The sequence below is a fragment of the Streptopelia decaocto genome, assembly GCF_964273445.1.
Source record: "Streptopelia decaocto genome assembly, chromosome: 2".
NCBI classification, from domain to species: Eukaryota; Metazoa; Chordata; class Aves; order Columbiformes; family Columbidae; genus Streptopelia; species Streptopelia decaocto.
In genome coordinates, this window is record NC_138655.1 from 63335280 (window position 1) to 63349168 (window position 13889).

Below are 13889 nucleotides of genomic sequence, written 5' to 3' on the forward strand. Positions count from 1 at the left end.
TTGGTTGAGCACCAAAACCAGGTCAGCACTTCAGAAATCGATTTTGAAGTTTTATACCTTTCTAAAGCTAGTTTTAAAAGACAACATATTCAGAGCATGCTGAACTCAGTGCTTTTAAAGCCTGCTTATCTTTTGAGGAGGAGCTTGTATACTATATGTGTTTCCTGATATCATCAAACTGAAGTCAAAAGAGCAAGAATAGTTTGTGCTTGGGGCGTTAGAGTAGCCAGGGGGGTCTGAACCAAATTTTTCTCAGGTCCTCGTCTCTCTGTATGCCGCATTTGACCCCCACCTCACTGTACTGGGCATGCCCCTTCTTTTCAGCCTCCAGCTGTCAGTTCTTTCTTTACCACTCTTGCTTGAGAGCTCCCTGAGGCTGCTCTTTGCTCTTGCAACTACAGGTTGTCTTTGTTTTGGGTTAACTTATTTTAACTTACTGAGTTCTAGTAACATTAGCAGACCTGAGTTTAGGAAGGCAAGAAAGAGAGTTAATGGAAAATTGCTGGAGAAGTTACTACAGGCAAACTATAGATAGTAATGCAGAAGGAGAATAAAGGGCTTTTTATTCCTCACTTTGTGTCTGGATGTTGCCTGCTTGTTTGTGTTCACACATGCACAGGTGGAGAAGGTGTCCTGCAGTTCCCCTTGCAGCAAGGAAGTCTATTGCATGCCTGCGGACACCAACTCTCCCTGTCACACACTCACACACATATATATGTACCACACAACTCAATGGTTTGCCAGAATTGAACTCCAGCTGGGCTGAAAAACAGCTACATAAGCTGGAAAAACATATTGGGGATTGGCTTGCAACAAATTATATCAACACTCCCTTCCTTCCCACTGCCATTAAAATGTCTGTGCTCAGCACTTTTGTAACAGGGAGGATTTCTGAATGGAAATAGCATCTGTGAGCACATACCTGGATTTGCCAAGTACCAAGGCTACCAGTCTGCATTTCGGTTAGTCTGTAATTCTCTTCTGAGAATAAAGATGTGACAATCATTGAAAGTCCCAAGCTAACATACAAGTTCCAAGATTGTCATTAGAGCTGCTACATACAAGCTTTCAACCTTCTGAAGGCTTCAGGGTAGGAAAGCAGGGCAGGCATTTTGCTTTTTTGCAGCCCAGAGTCCAGCAGGCTTTCTACCAGCTTGCACAGCTCAGTAGGGCTGATGTATTGCTTGGAAGTCAGTGTAGTTTTATCTGTAAATACCTCAGTCTTTGGGATAAATAATATGTTGATAAACTTGCTAATGTGTGGAAACCATAATCCATATACAGTGTTATTAGATAAATCAAAATATTATATAAAGATCACTTTGATCTCGGCTAACTTTCAAAATCTCTTCTAGAGCTTGCTAAAAGCAACAAATAAAAAGATGTAGCCTGCTGATCACACATTTGGGATTTATTTTCTGGGCCAGGATTTCTCTGTTGATTTTGGATACCCAACCTTTTGTCTGTAGAGGCATGTTAACAGCCAAAGGCTCTGTCTTCCACTGATCCATTGCTGCTTTCTCAGCAGGCAGGCTGTACCATCTGCTCTCAGAAATATGAAGGAAGAATAAAATCCAGCCAGCCATCACCCCAAAGATTTTTTAAAAGGGGCAGGTGCTATCACCTCTGGGGCAGTTAAATTATGAAGTTGAGCACATGTAAGAACTAGTGGGTTTAGATGCTTTTCTTGTAGTGTTTTTGAATGAAATGTTAAGGGTTCTCTTACTCACACAGCAGTGCAGCAGCAATATGTGAGCTAATGATGTTATTTTGCACACAAGCGTATCTGTGCACGGAGCCGTCTGTGTTGCAGGAGACTTTATTTTATATGTCTATTTATTTTAGTGCCTAAACTCCAGCAGACCCTTCCAGAGAGTCGGTTTGCCTCGAATAAAGGTGACTCCATCTCAGCATCATCAGAAAAAAATGCAAAAGCTGAACCAAAGGCAGAAGCTGGCACAAAGGCAAGAAGCTCTTCCAATACACCGACCAGCCCCAAACCCCCACTGCAGTCAACAAAGCCCAGCTTGGCAGGACGACCCACGGTGCCACAGAAACCACGCTCTGCCTCTCGCACTGGTGAGGAGCTGCTCTGGGCATTGGTTGTTCTCAGCTGGGTCCTTCTGAGTGGTGTTTGTGTGGCCTGTGGAGGAGACACCCATGGCCACGTCCTGAACAGGAGCTAAATGTAGAGGGACAGGTCCTTCAGTCACTTGCTCTTGACTTGCATCCTTCTTTTCCACTTCCCTCTGCCCTGATTCAAAAGAACTTACTAAAATGGTTTAATCTAAAGCCTAAGGAGAAGCAATAGCAGCAGGTCCAGAGTTGTTTTGAGTTAGCCCACTTTCACTAAGAGGTGAGCATAGAAAGCTACTTCAGCACCAAAGGCCTGTTGTAGTAGCACTGACAAAAATCATTGTGTTTTTTTTCTAAACACCTGGCTCTAAATACTAAAGTCCTTGGGGTTTTCTAGCAGGCTGCTCTTAGCCCCTCAAGCAAATGCCTGTTAATAACTTGTACAAACCAACTGTCTCTCACTCTCTCTCTCTCCTTGTTTTGCTTTTGTTTCTTTCCTTATTGCTTTCGAGTGGAAATAATTGTAACTGTGCTTTTATAACCTTGTAAGACTGCCCATTGAATGACTGTTAATTTCTGCTCTGTCTTAACCTCCTGCCCAGATATTATCTCAAGGTTTCCAATATTGGGAAATATTTCAGCAGATGTCCTATACATTTGTCTGTCTGCTATTTAATAGACCAGTGTCTCAACCCTCTCTTCCCAAAGTACAGCCACTGCAGTTGAGGGGAATGAAATGCTAATTACTGACTCCCCCAGTAGCTATGGCAAATATATCTTATTAATTGCAAATGACTGAAGAAATGTGAGCCTGGCCATCTGTAGGAGCTCACAGACCTCTAGGCTTTTCCCATACTCACTGCTGACCTTAGAAAGATGTCAGTCCTGGTGAGGATGAGGGGGCAGAGGGATGTCACAGCCTCCTCCCCACCCTTGGTGTGTAACCTGAGCATTACTCAGTCTCTGCACTCCGGAGTGGTGTTCAAATACAGAATCACCTTCTGGTTTTAGATGGGTTTAAATTTATTTTCTTGTGCATTTTATAAATGCTTATAAAAGTGAGATGTGCCGTGTAAGATGCTCACAAAGATGAATACAATGGGAAAACATGGCTTATTTGGTGGTGCTTAATCTGTAAAATAGGCAGTGTGTTATGTCAAATTCTTAGGTATCAGAAAGACCTGAGCTGTCTGTTTCTGCCAGCTGCTGTTTCCTGCAGAGAGAGCATACTGTAGGTTTAACACAGGGAGTAATTAATATTTGTACATAATAGGCCAGCTCCTTAGGTGGCAGCAAAAGCAGCACCATCTCTATTGCAGTCTAACTTCTATCCTAGTACTTGGAGCAACCTGCTGTCTAAGCATACCCAGGTGACATGATGAAGCAGCCAAGCAATAATCATATTTACGCTCTTGCTCTCACTGTTGTTTCCAGCGGTGTGGCCAAGCTAATGGTAGCAAATTTTTGCTAAGTAATCTGAGGTCAAAGGAACACAGATTGGATGTCCACAAATTATAGAAGACTGAAAGTAGTTCCTCAATAAGGCACAGAACAGCTTTAGCTCAGAAGTAAATAGCTGTGTTTGCCAAGCGCTTTGCTCTTCCATGTCTTGATACTTGAGCTTCCCAAGGCAACTGGCCTCACAGGCACATCAAAAGCATGGATAAGATCCAAGAACTGTTGTATCTGTTCAGATTGAGTTGCATTTGGAAGGTCATCTCTTTCCTGTGCTGAAAGTAAAAAGATGGACTCCTTTGTGGTGGCTCCTTGACAGTGAGACAAATTCCTGTTAATTTCCAGTATGCAACTGAATTAACTCATTGTACAAATACACATACAGGTGATAGTCCAAGTTCCTTTTTCCTTCTACTAATACTAATGGATCTTCCTAGTTCCTCTGTTGTGTACATATGCCACTGTTTACTCCTCGGGAATCAAACATACAAGCAGTTTCAGTAATCCATTGTAGCTGTGCTTCCCTACTGTCCCAACAAAGGCTGTCTTGTGCAAGACCAAAAAGGTCTTCTTCTAAGGTCTGTAAAGATGGTAGTCAGCTTGCCATACATAACTCATATCCAGCTTTTTAAACGAGATATCCTATGGATTTGAATTTAAGTTCCAGATTTCCTCACAGTTTAGAAGACAAAGTATTTTTTCTGCTTAGAAAATCTTTGCAGATGCTATCATGTTATGTACTGGTAATTTATTCCTGGAAGTACAGAGTTCTGTAGGCTGTTTATGAAATTTGTTTCCTTGGTTCACTTTTATGCCTTTTAACTGTGAAACAGGACATCTAAATTTATCAGTTCATTATGTTTCAGGACAATAAAAATATAAATAGAACTAATGTTTCCAAAAATCCATCCAAAATAATTTTCAGCTGTTCTTTACAAATTGCATACTTATGTCTTGCAGGAAATTCAATTGCTCCCATCAGATTTCTGTTTGTGCTACAATAGCAGTACACATTAAAATGCTGAAATTGAGATCTTTGCTTTTACTATTAAAATTCTTTCACCTGGACTGAGAGCCATCACGTGTTCTCTTGTCGTAATGTAAATTCCTGAATCCTTATTTTTCTGACAGATTCTAGCTGTTTCTCATTTGTGTATTGTGTTGAGGTTTGGCCCATCATAACAGCACCATTTCTGTGAGCTACAGTGCAGCTGTAACTTCTCACCCTTTTATTCATGGTACTCCACAGAGGATGCTCCGGAGTCTCCCTCTGGCCCCAGTTCCCCAAAAGTTGCCCTGCTTCCACCTGCGCTGAAGAAAGTTCCTTCTGATAAAGAAAAGGATGGTCAGAGCAGCCCCACAGTCAGATCGTTTTCTCAAGAAGGTAGGAGTGTTGGTCTAGGTGTTGTTCCAGTGTGCTTGTCTTCTAGTAGAATTCAATATGTCATTGTCCCCTGGTTTGTTTTCACTTGGATGGGAAGGGTTATTCATGTGGAGGACAAAAAGCAAGGAAAGTGTATCTGGTCACCTATTCCTCATCTCCTCCACGCATGGGTTGCTGGCCTATATTTTCTTCCTTTGATCAAACCAAGTGAAAGATGACTCCCTTGGTATTAATAATGTAACTGAACAATTAAGGAACTCTTGTGTATATTGTGATTCAGTTTGGTCTGAATCCAGATGCTGATTGCTATTGCTCACACGCAGTAATGCGAAACACAGCTCTGAGGTTCAGCACGGTTCCGGTTCCAGGGGAGCAGCCAGGACTTTTTTCCTTGCGGCCAGCCTGTTGCTTTGTTTGTACTTCTCCTTTCTGTGGGGTCACTGCATGTGACTGAGTTCCCCTCCTCCTTCTCCTCCTTCTCCTCCTCAGGCAGTGTTTGTGCCAGGGCAGGGCTTGGTACCTTCTACGCACAACACTAGGCTGCTGCCTTGTCTTTGCTGCTTTTCATCTGTGCACTGGATTTCTACTTCTGCTGATGCATTTCCTTGCCCATAGTTGGCTCTTAGATGAGCTAAGGCTTACTCTGATAGCATAGAATATGTGGAGAAGTCACAGAAGTGTTGCTCAGCGTGGTGTTAGCTGGCACAAATGGCAACATTCAAAATCTGGGAGTGAGACCTTCCTGGGATCCTCCTCGAGAAAGACCTCCAAGGTGATTCCCATCACTTGAGCTGTGAGACACGGGAGTGCCCTTTCACACTCTACCAGCAGTTTTTCAGGCTGCAGGGTGAGGGCAGACAAATCAAGGCAGGTAACACTGGGTTGTGAAGATGGAGCAGCTGTGCTGTCCACAGAGGCCATGGTTACCCTCTAGGTGAGAGGAGGGGCAAAGCCATCCCCAAAGCCAGATGGTCCAGAGGTATATTTTTAGGAGATTCTCCCTTTTTCCCCTAAAACTATGGTTTGCTTTATAAAACAGTTTGCCTCACAGTCTGAGTGTTACTCTGCTTGAAAAACAGTTGCTGTGGTGGCTGCCATTTACTGACTGCACATCAACATGTGGGGTGTTTGCAGGTTTCGACTCTTGCTTCACCCACCTGTACGGCGCTGTTGGGCTGCTCTTGTGCCATAAAGGTTGCCCAGCAGAACCACCACAATCTCACTGAATTATGTAGAGCCAGCAGGACATACGACATATCCAAGAACCTCTCCTCTGACTGGAAAGGGCTGAGAGTTCAGATGCTCCACGTTGCCAAAAACTGCCACAGTCTGTGGCTCCTGGTGGCTGTGGCCTTATGAGGGCTGCAAGGCAGCCTTATTTTTTTTTATTATTTTGAAGATTTTTTTTTAAGATGTCCTTGCTCATTGCAGGGGGCTTGGACTAGACCTTTGGAGGTCACTTCCAACCCAAACTATTCTATGATTCTAAGGCAGAATATAGCCTGGTTATTCTCTTGCCTTTAATCCCATCAGAGCCTGTGTTGAGACAGGTATACTGTACTACACCTTAGGAATCAGGCTCGCTATGCTGGTGCCATCGTGTTGAGAATGGTTGTGGTCAAAGGCTCTTGCCACAGCAGACTCTCTCAGCTGTTCAAGTCCTTGTTTTCTCACCTGCTTTTCACCAAACTGCAAGAGAGAACTTGTTACTTCATAACTAAAGAAACACAACACAATAAGGCTTGCTACAGGTACATTTTAATGTGAGGTTATCCTGACCATTTCTGTGCTCTGTGCTTTCCCACCTCCTCCCATAAGAGCAGACATACTGGAGAAGCAGGCAATATGGAATGGTAACGACAATCCTTTTGTGTTACAGCAATCTCTGACACAACAGAGATTTGACATGATTTTGCAGTTTATGGTTGTCATACGAGAGGCGGGACAATTGCTTCATTTTTAAAATGTATTTGCTGTTTGGAAATCTTTACACGAAAGGCGGCAGACATGTGCTTTCCTCACTCCTTGTTCCCTTAGACCTCCACAGATGACTTGGCCAAACACAGGGTTTTCTAATTGCCACTACACTGCACTGTACAAATTTTATCAGTACTACAGGGTGTTTCAAAAAGATAGACCAGTTTCAAGTGGTAAGAGTTTCAAATTGGGTCCATCTTTTTAAAACACCTTGTATTTTAGAATGGCTACAGTTGGGTTTCCAGGTCCTTACAGAATGCTGTGCTTTGCATAAAATTGTATTGGAATATGTAAATTCTGTTTCTTTTATTTGTTTTTCCTTTTTTCACATTTTACTTGATTACTGTTGTACTTCCTCATTCAATCATTCCTCTGTCCTTGCTTTATGCTGCCTTTCAGGCTAGCTTGCTCCATTTGTTTCTGCAACTGGTAAATCACTGCAAATCTGCCTAAGTTAGTAAAGAAAATTATATCTCCTGTGAAGGAAAGCTGCAAATTAGATGATACTTGATTATAAAATTGCTTTGTGTTAATGAGTTTTACTGTACTTTGTGGGACAATCTCAAAATACACCTCTCTACACAGCATACCTGTAAGATCAGGCTGCAGTTACCAACATTTGCAAATATCTGGACGAAATTTAAGCAAGCACCTGGCATATTGATTACAACTCTTTGAACAATTGATTAAATGGGATGGATAAGTGAAATTATTTATGTTACTTACCATACATGGGCCTACAGAACAGATTAGGGATATAAATTAATCCTTTTCCCTGCTAGAGCAAGCTGGAGATTGTCAAAAAAGAGATGCAGCTCATGACTGTGCCAAGGCATCTGGCAGCATGAAAACCACGTCGGGGCAGTATTCTACCAGTGCAGAAGAGGAAGCTCATGTGCTTGGGCAGAGCAAGGCACAGCCCACTTCTGGTTAGAAGTTTTCATTTTTCATCAAGACACTGCTTGATAACTGGCACTAACAATTGTTAAGAAACTGCAATAGCAAAGAACCCAGAAAAGGCTGTGGGTTTGGCATTGGATTATGAGAAAGGTGAAGATCTCACGGGATGCTCAGCGTCTCTCTGTCCCCATGGGAAATACGTGGCATGAAAAAATTTCCAGATAAGAAATAGGTGTGCATTTTTCCTTTGTGGCAACACCGGTGGCGGGTTGTTACCAGGCAGCACCGGCAGCCTCTCTGCAGAAGAGGGGTTGTCACGCACCGTGACGGCTGGTGGCAGCGATGGTGGCACACTGCCCTGTCACTAAGCTGCAGGTAGATTCTCCGCTGCTTGGTGAGCTTAGGCACCTTTCCTTTTTAAGATGCGTGCAGTGGAGTATTTCAAAATACATTTCAGCCTGCATATTGTTAGTGCCAGTTTCAGTACATCACTCACAAAACCATTTGAGAACTGGGCAAATCAGCTTGTTTTGACATCGTACTTTGCTTCTCAGCTGCATAAACAAAAAAATATCAAAAGAAACCAAACCCAGCGCTGGGCTGCCTGGTTAAGCCGCGCTTCCTGAAGAGCAGCTTTGACTTGTAGTGAACTTATTCAGTAGGCTGTAAAAATGTTGGTTGATCTGTGTGTTTTTAAAATATAAAAGCTCCTGTTCTCAAATGGTACATGTTTACATGCTTTTTGTCACCTCTTAACTGATTTGTTTAAACAATGATTCATTTTTTTTTTCTGACATATTTTATTGAGGTATTTGAACATCTTATGCAACTACCTTTACCCACAATTTTTCTGTTTATAAGGCATCATGTATCCCTTTTGTAACATCCTCCACCCAAAAGGTATGAACTGATTTCATATTGCAGAATCAAACGTAGCCCACCCAAACTTGGAATCTCTCCTCCGGATTATGATCAAATTATTATATTTTAGTTTGTTTTGTGATATCTCTCTGAATAAGTAACTTTCAAAAGCTGAGGTGCTGCCACAAATCTACACAGGTCAGCTTGTGTGTGGTTTCACTGGCACAAGGGCAAACTCCTGTGGCAGAAGCCCTGCTTGCACTATGTAGATTTAAATGTCTGATATATTTTTCAGGCATTTTGGGAGGAAACCACCTGTCTTGATTTATCAGTCAATAAACTAAAATGGCTGCTGCAGGGTGTGTTCTGGGTTTAGTCTGGAGAGTGGATGGAGGCTCAGAGAAAGGCCATGTAATTACTAGGAGGTACAAGTATCAAGAGCAACTCAAAAATTTTCAGGCACCTATTTCTTTTAAAAGCACTGGTGTTTGGGAAGGTGGAAATGCCTAGATTTTGTTTTACAGGATTTGGGTATCTTAATCCTGTACAATTCCATTCAGTAGCTTTAAAAACCTTCCTCAAAATCCTTTCCTCTTCTTTCCCAACTTGCAAAGCTGGCATAAGAATGCAGTGAGCATGTAGCTGCTGGCTCTCATTTCCTCCCACGTTTTGGCTAGCACAAATAAGGAAGCAGGTAGTTTGGACTCAGGAGAACTATTTGGGCAGCAAATGTGCCACGTGTGTGGAGGTGATTCTCCTCAAGACGCATGCTGGATGCGTCCATTCTGCTTTTGTCATGGCAGAGAAACAGATCTGGACAATGTCTGTGGCAAATGAAAATGGGCCAGAGCTTCCTGTCCTGTCTCTCACGGCCTGTTGCCACATGTTGGTGCTGCCAGGGGTGTTGTGTTGTCCCCTCTGGATGCAGAACGCCTTGTATCCCCAGGGATACAGGGAGCATCCCTGTTGGGGCTGCCCCAGCAGCTCGGCAGTATTGACTCCCATGGGATTCCTCTGCATTTTCTGCATTCCTGGTAAACCCTGACAGCCTGACACGATTTGAAATGGCCATGGACATGTGTCAGTGACAGCTCCATGTCTGACCCTGCTGCAGCTGGAGCTGGGCCCTGGAGACATGGAGAATGGTTGGGGTTGGAAGGGACCTCTGGAGATCATCTAGTCCAACCCACCTGCTAAAGCAGGTTAATCCAGAGCAGATCTCACAGGAATGTGTCCAGGTGGGTTTTGAATGTCTCCAGAGAAGGAGACTCCACAGCCTCTCTGGGCAGCCTGTTCCAGTGCTCTGGCACCCTCAAAGTAAATTAGTTTCTCCTCATATTCAGACGGAACCTCCTGTGCTTGAGTCTGTGCCCATTGCCCCTCATCCTGTTGTTGGGCACCACTGAAAGGAGTCTGGTCCCATCCTCTTGACCTGCAGCAGTGAGACTGCAGGTGGGTGGTAGACAGGGAAGGAGCGGTGATGCTTTATGGCCACCACTGCTGCCTCGTTAAGAGAGATGTGTATAGATGTGAACAGGCACAAGGATCAGTCCCAAACAAAGCCAGATGTCCTTATCTGAAATGGTGAAGCAAATAAGGTCTCATAACTGTAATGTTTAATTTCGTGGGGGTGAAGTGAGGTGATTCGCAATGAAGTCACATTTAAGGGCCACTATGTGTTTAAAGATTCATTTTAGTTGGAAGTAGGAGATTTCTAAAGCTATCAGTCCTTGTGGAACGTCACTGCTAGCGATGTGTATAATAACTCTCTCGTTACCATAGCAATTTTGGAGCACTGATTAGATCAGAAATCTTAACAAGGTTTTACAACCTTCTTTCCATTCTATTTCAAAGCTTATAAAGTTTGGGCCTTATTGAGATTTTAGAGTGCTGGGCGAACAAAATGGGTACTGTTTGCATTTAGATCATGGGAAGTGGATATGTCCTCCTGCTTTCTCTTCCACCAAATGCAGGTGAGGTGCAGAGCTGTGGTCTCAGCTGGAAGAGATGCAGGTTGGGCTCAAAGGTGTGGGTGTCTCCCATGTGAGGAAGTGGGGGGGCATCAGGACCTGGCACTGCTGAGGCTGCAGGGAGCAGCAGTTCAGGTAATGTCAACGCCAGGGTTAATGTCTGACCTGATGAAGACTGCTGAGTGGAAAGGGAGAAGGTAGATGTGTCCTGCTAGGGAGACAGGCCTGCCTGGGATGTGCACCACAGGTTTGAGGGGTGCCCAGCAAGGATGTCCACCTGAGCTGTCAGGAGTGCATTGTCTGAGACTTTTCCCTTCCCTTCCCTTCCCTTCCCTTCCCTTCCCTTCCCTTCCCTTCCCTTCCCTTCCCTTCCCTTCCCTTCCCTTCCCTTCCCTTCCCTTCCCTTCCCTTCCCTTCCCTTCCCTTCCCTTCCCTTCCCTTCCCTTCCCTTCCCTTCCCTTCCCTTCCCTTCCCCCTTCTCTGGGTTGAAGAATTAATGGATGTGTGCTACTCCCACTAGTGCAAATGAATTCAGTGGGAGAAGGAGCAGGTCCTGTGTGCATCAATAACTTTTTTTTTAAATGATTTTTCTTTCTCTCTCTTCTTCAATCATTAGTAAGACTTATTTCTGTTTTACACAGCTGCAAAAAGAAGCCCTGGGCAGCAGTCCCATGAGTTTCAGGAACTGAAGCAGAGATCCTTGAGTAAAGATGGCCACCAGGGAAGCAAGTCCAGTGACTCTGGCGAAGAAGCAGATAAAGATTTTATTTTTGTTTAGAAATCAGTACAAGTGCTTCATAGCGCCAGAGCTTTTTATAACAATCAGGGTACAGCAATCAACAGCCTTTCTAGCCAGCTGCTCTTTCACCACAGGTACATTTCCATGCAGAAAACCTGATCTTCCAATCACGATTTACAGTACTACTCACTTGGCATTGATTTGGTCAATAATTTCTGTTCTGTATGGTGCAGATGTTCCTCTTGCCATGCCTTTGCTGAAGCCAGCCATTCTTTCATGTATTCTACTTGAATTTCTCTGAAGCAGCTACAAAGAGTGCCCTGTGTTAGGGCATTTAGAAAGCAAAGCAAATTAACTGGACACTGTCTCACACTAATACACTGTACAGCAGGTAATGTGTTGTACTGCTGAATGTAAATGTGTCAAATCTGCACGTGACTTCCCTATAAATATATTCTTGCGGTATGCAATTGCACATTGTAATTATATTAAAAGAGCACACTAATAAAATAATTTGTATAGATTATATATATTAAATGCTTGGGTATGGTTTTTACATTCTCCCATAGGGAGCTTCTTTCTTCCTGTTCTCATACTGTACATAAAGCTGCAACACTTGCATTTGTGTACCGTCAAAAAGCACAACAGAGAAGGATTTGGTTGACCCATAATCATGGTATGCTTCCACATTCATATATTAATGTATATAGTTGATTGGAATGAGGGCAATTGAAATTTTATTAATATTGGTGTTTTCTAGAGGCCTTCCTCAGTTCTGTCTGCATATTAGCTTCCTTTCATTGTGTAATTCTACGAGAAAAATAGTTTGACACCTGTAAAAACATTTCAGCTTTTGGGGGAGGGGGTGCAAATTTCACAACTACCCACTTACATTACAGGTTGAAGGGATTTTATTCATATGTATATTTGTAACAATAAAAAATAATTTTACAACTGAAATATAAGTCTTTGTTTTTTACTGTGCTATTTTTGCTCTGATGGTTTCTGCCCTTTGAATGATGGTTTTGTATCAGGTTGACAAAGCGTGCAGTTAAAACAAAACTGCTTCTGGTAAAATACCTGTTCCTGCTGAAGGAGACACATACCCATCATCTTTGTAAAATTACTGAAAGAAGATCTCTTTGCTCATCTCCCTTGGGATCTTCAGCAAAGCAGCCTTCATGTGTGCTGGGAACACCTGCTATATCTAAAGTCTCTATTTTGGTTCCATAGGACAGAACAAAATTGTTTTGGTAACTTTGTCCCAAGAGCAACTGCCCTGACCTTGCTGCAGATTCTTGCCTGGGTAGAAATGCTCAGATACCCATCTGACAAGTGACCTTCCATCTCATCCCTGTGCACAGACTCATTACTGCCACTTCTATTGCAGTATGAAGGGCTGCCATGTGAAACAGTGGCCTTTTATACCAGAACCTCTTAGAAACACTGTGTAGAGGTTTAAATCTCCTAAGTAAGGTACAAGGCAGTGGGGGAAAAAAAGATCCTGAAGGCTGGGGGTTCATACCAAAGCACCACAGGGGTTGTACTCTCTTGAAATTCTGCACTTAATCTATAATTATTAAGAGAAATTTCTTCATTTTCGCATACATGTATTCTCGATTTACTGAGCATCGCTGAGAAAAAAAAGACAAATGGCAAAGGAAAACTTAAGATACTTGTATTGGAAAAGAAAAATAATCCAGTCATAAATAGTCTGCTGCAAATTTCATTCCCATATGACATGGAAAAGACAACGATGTGAGAAGTGTAAGTATGCAACTAGGGTTGCCTGATTTGTTGTCTTTGTGAATGTAAGACAATTAACAGCAAGGTTTGTAGTATTAGTTTAAACAAACAGACTCTGACTTTCAGCTGCTCAGAATTTCTCTTATTGGGGCTTGATGTCCTTCTCACCAGTCACTCGAGGTATTGCACTGGTCCTGCTGTGAGAAGGCACAGTGTGTGTCTGTCACCCTGGCATCAGTAAACCAAAGACAGGGATGTCTGAAATGCTGTAGAGAAAGTCTGTGTTTGCCCTGATAAACCAAAACTGTAGTGCTGTAATACTCGTCTGCTGGTGTATACAGATCTCATTAGACAGCAGTGCTTTCCTTAGTGCTGATAGAAAGCCTTTCCAGTCCTCATCCCAGCGCTCAGTGTGTTGCGGGTAGGCTGAGTGGTGGAGAAAGGACTTCAGGGGAGCACTAAGCACAGAGACCTGGGGGTTGTTTTTGTGATTTCAAGGGTGAGCAGGAGGGATAATTTTAATTTCTTTACTATCTGCATGGTGACCCCAGCACCATCATACTGATTGCAGAGAATTCATGTTGTGTCCAGAGCACCCCTATTGTACCTCTTCTACAGTTAGGAAATTGTGACTTATTTTTGCTATCTTGAGCCTGTGGAGGACTTGGGTAGGTGCTGTGTGTGTTTTAAGGACATAACAACCAGCGTACCCTGCTGCCAAGCCGAGCTGGTTAGGAGGTTTGGGGGGTCGCGGTGCTGGATAGGAGGGGAGACATTGCCT

The 13889-nt window shown here is 43.2% G+C and overlaps 1 protein-coding gene across 7 annotated transcripts in view; it reads left to right on the top strand.

The window, feature by feature from the left end:
- Positions 1-12316, top strand: part of CARMIL1 (capping protein regulator and myosin 1 linker 1) — a 197255-nt gene extending 184939 nt beyond the window's left edge. For 3 of the 7 annotated variants that reach the window (XM_082045375.1, XM_082045377.1, XM_082045380.1), the window contains 4 exons: positions 1846-2079; positions 4781-4915; positions 7675-7821; positions 11265-12316. In XM_082045375.1, coding sequence (XP_081901501.1) covers positions 1846-2079; positions 4781-4915; positions 7675-7821; positions 11265-11401 — 653 coding nt within the window. In that variant the 3' untranslated portion in view covers positions 11402-12316. The remainder of the gene's footprint in view (positions 1-1845; positions 2080-4780; positions 4916-7674; positions 7822-11264) is intronic. The other 4 variants (XM_082045376.1, XM_082045378.1, XM_082045379.1 and 1 more) reach the window with 4 other exon arrangements.
- Positions 12317-13889: the final 1573 nt, after the last annotated feature.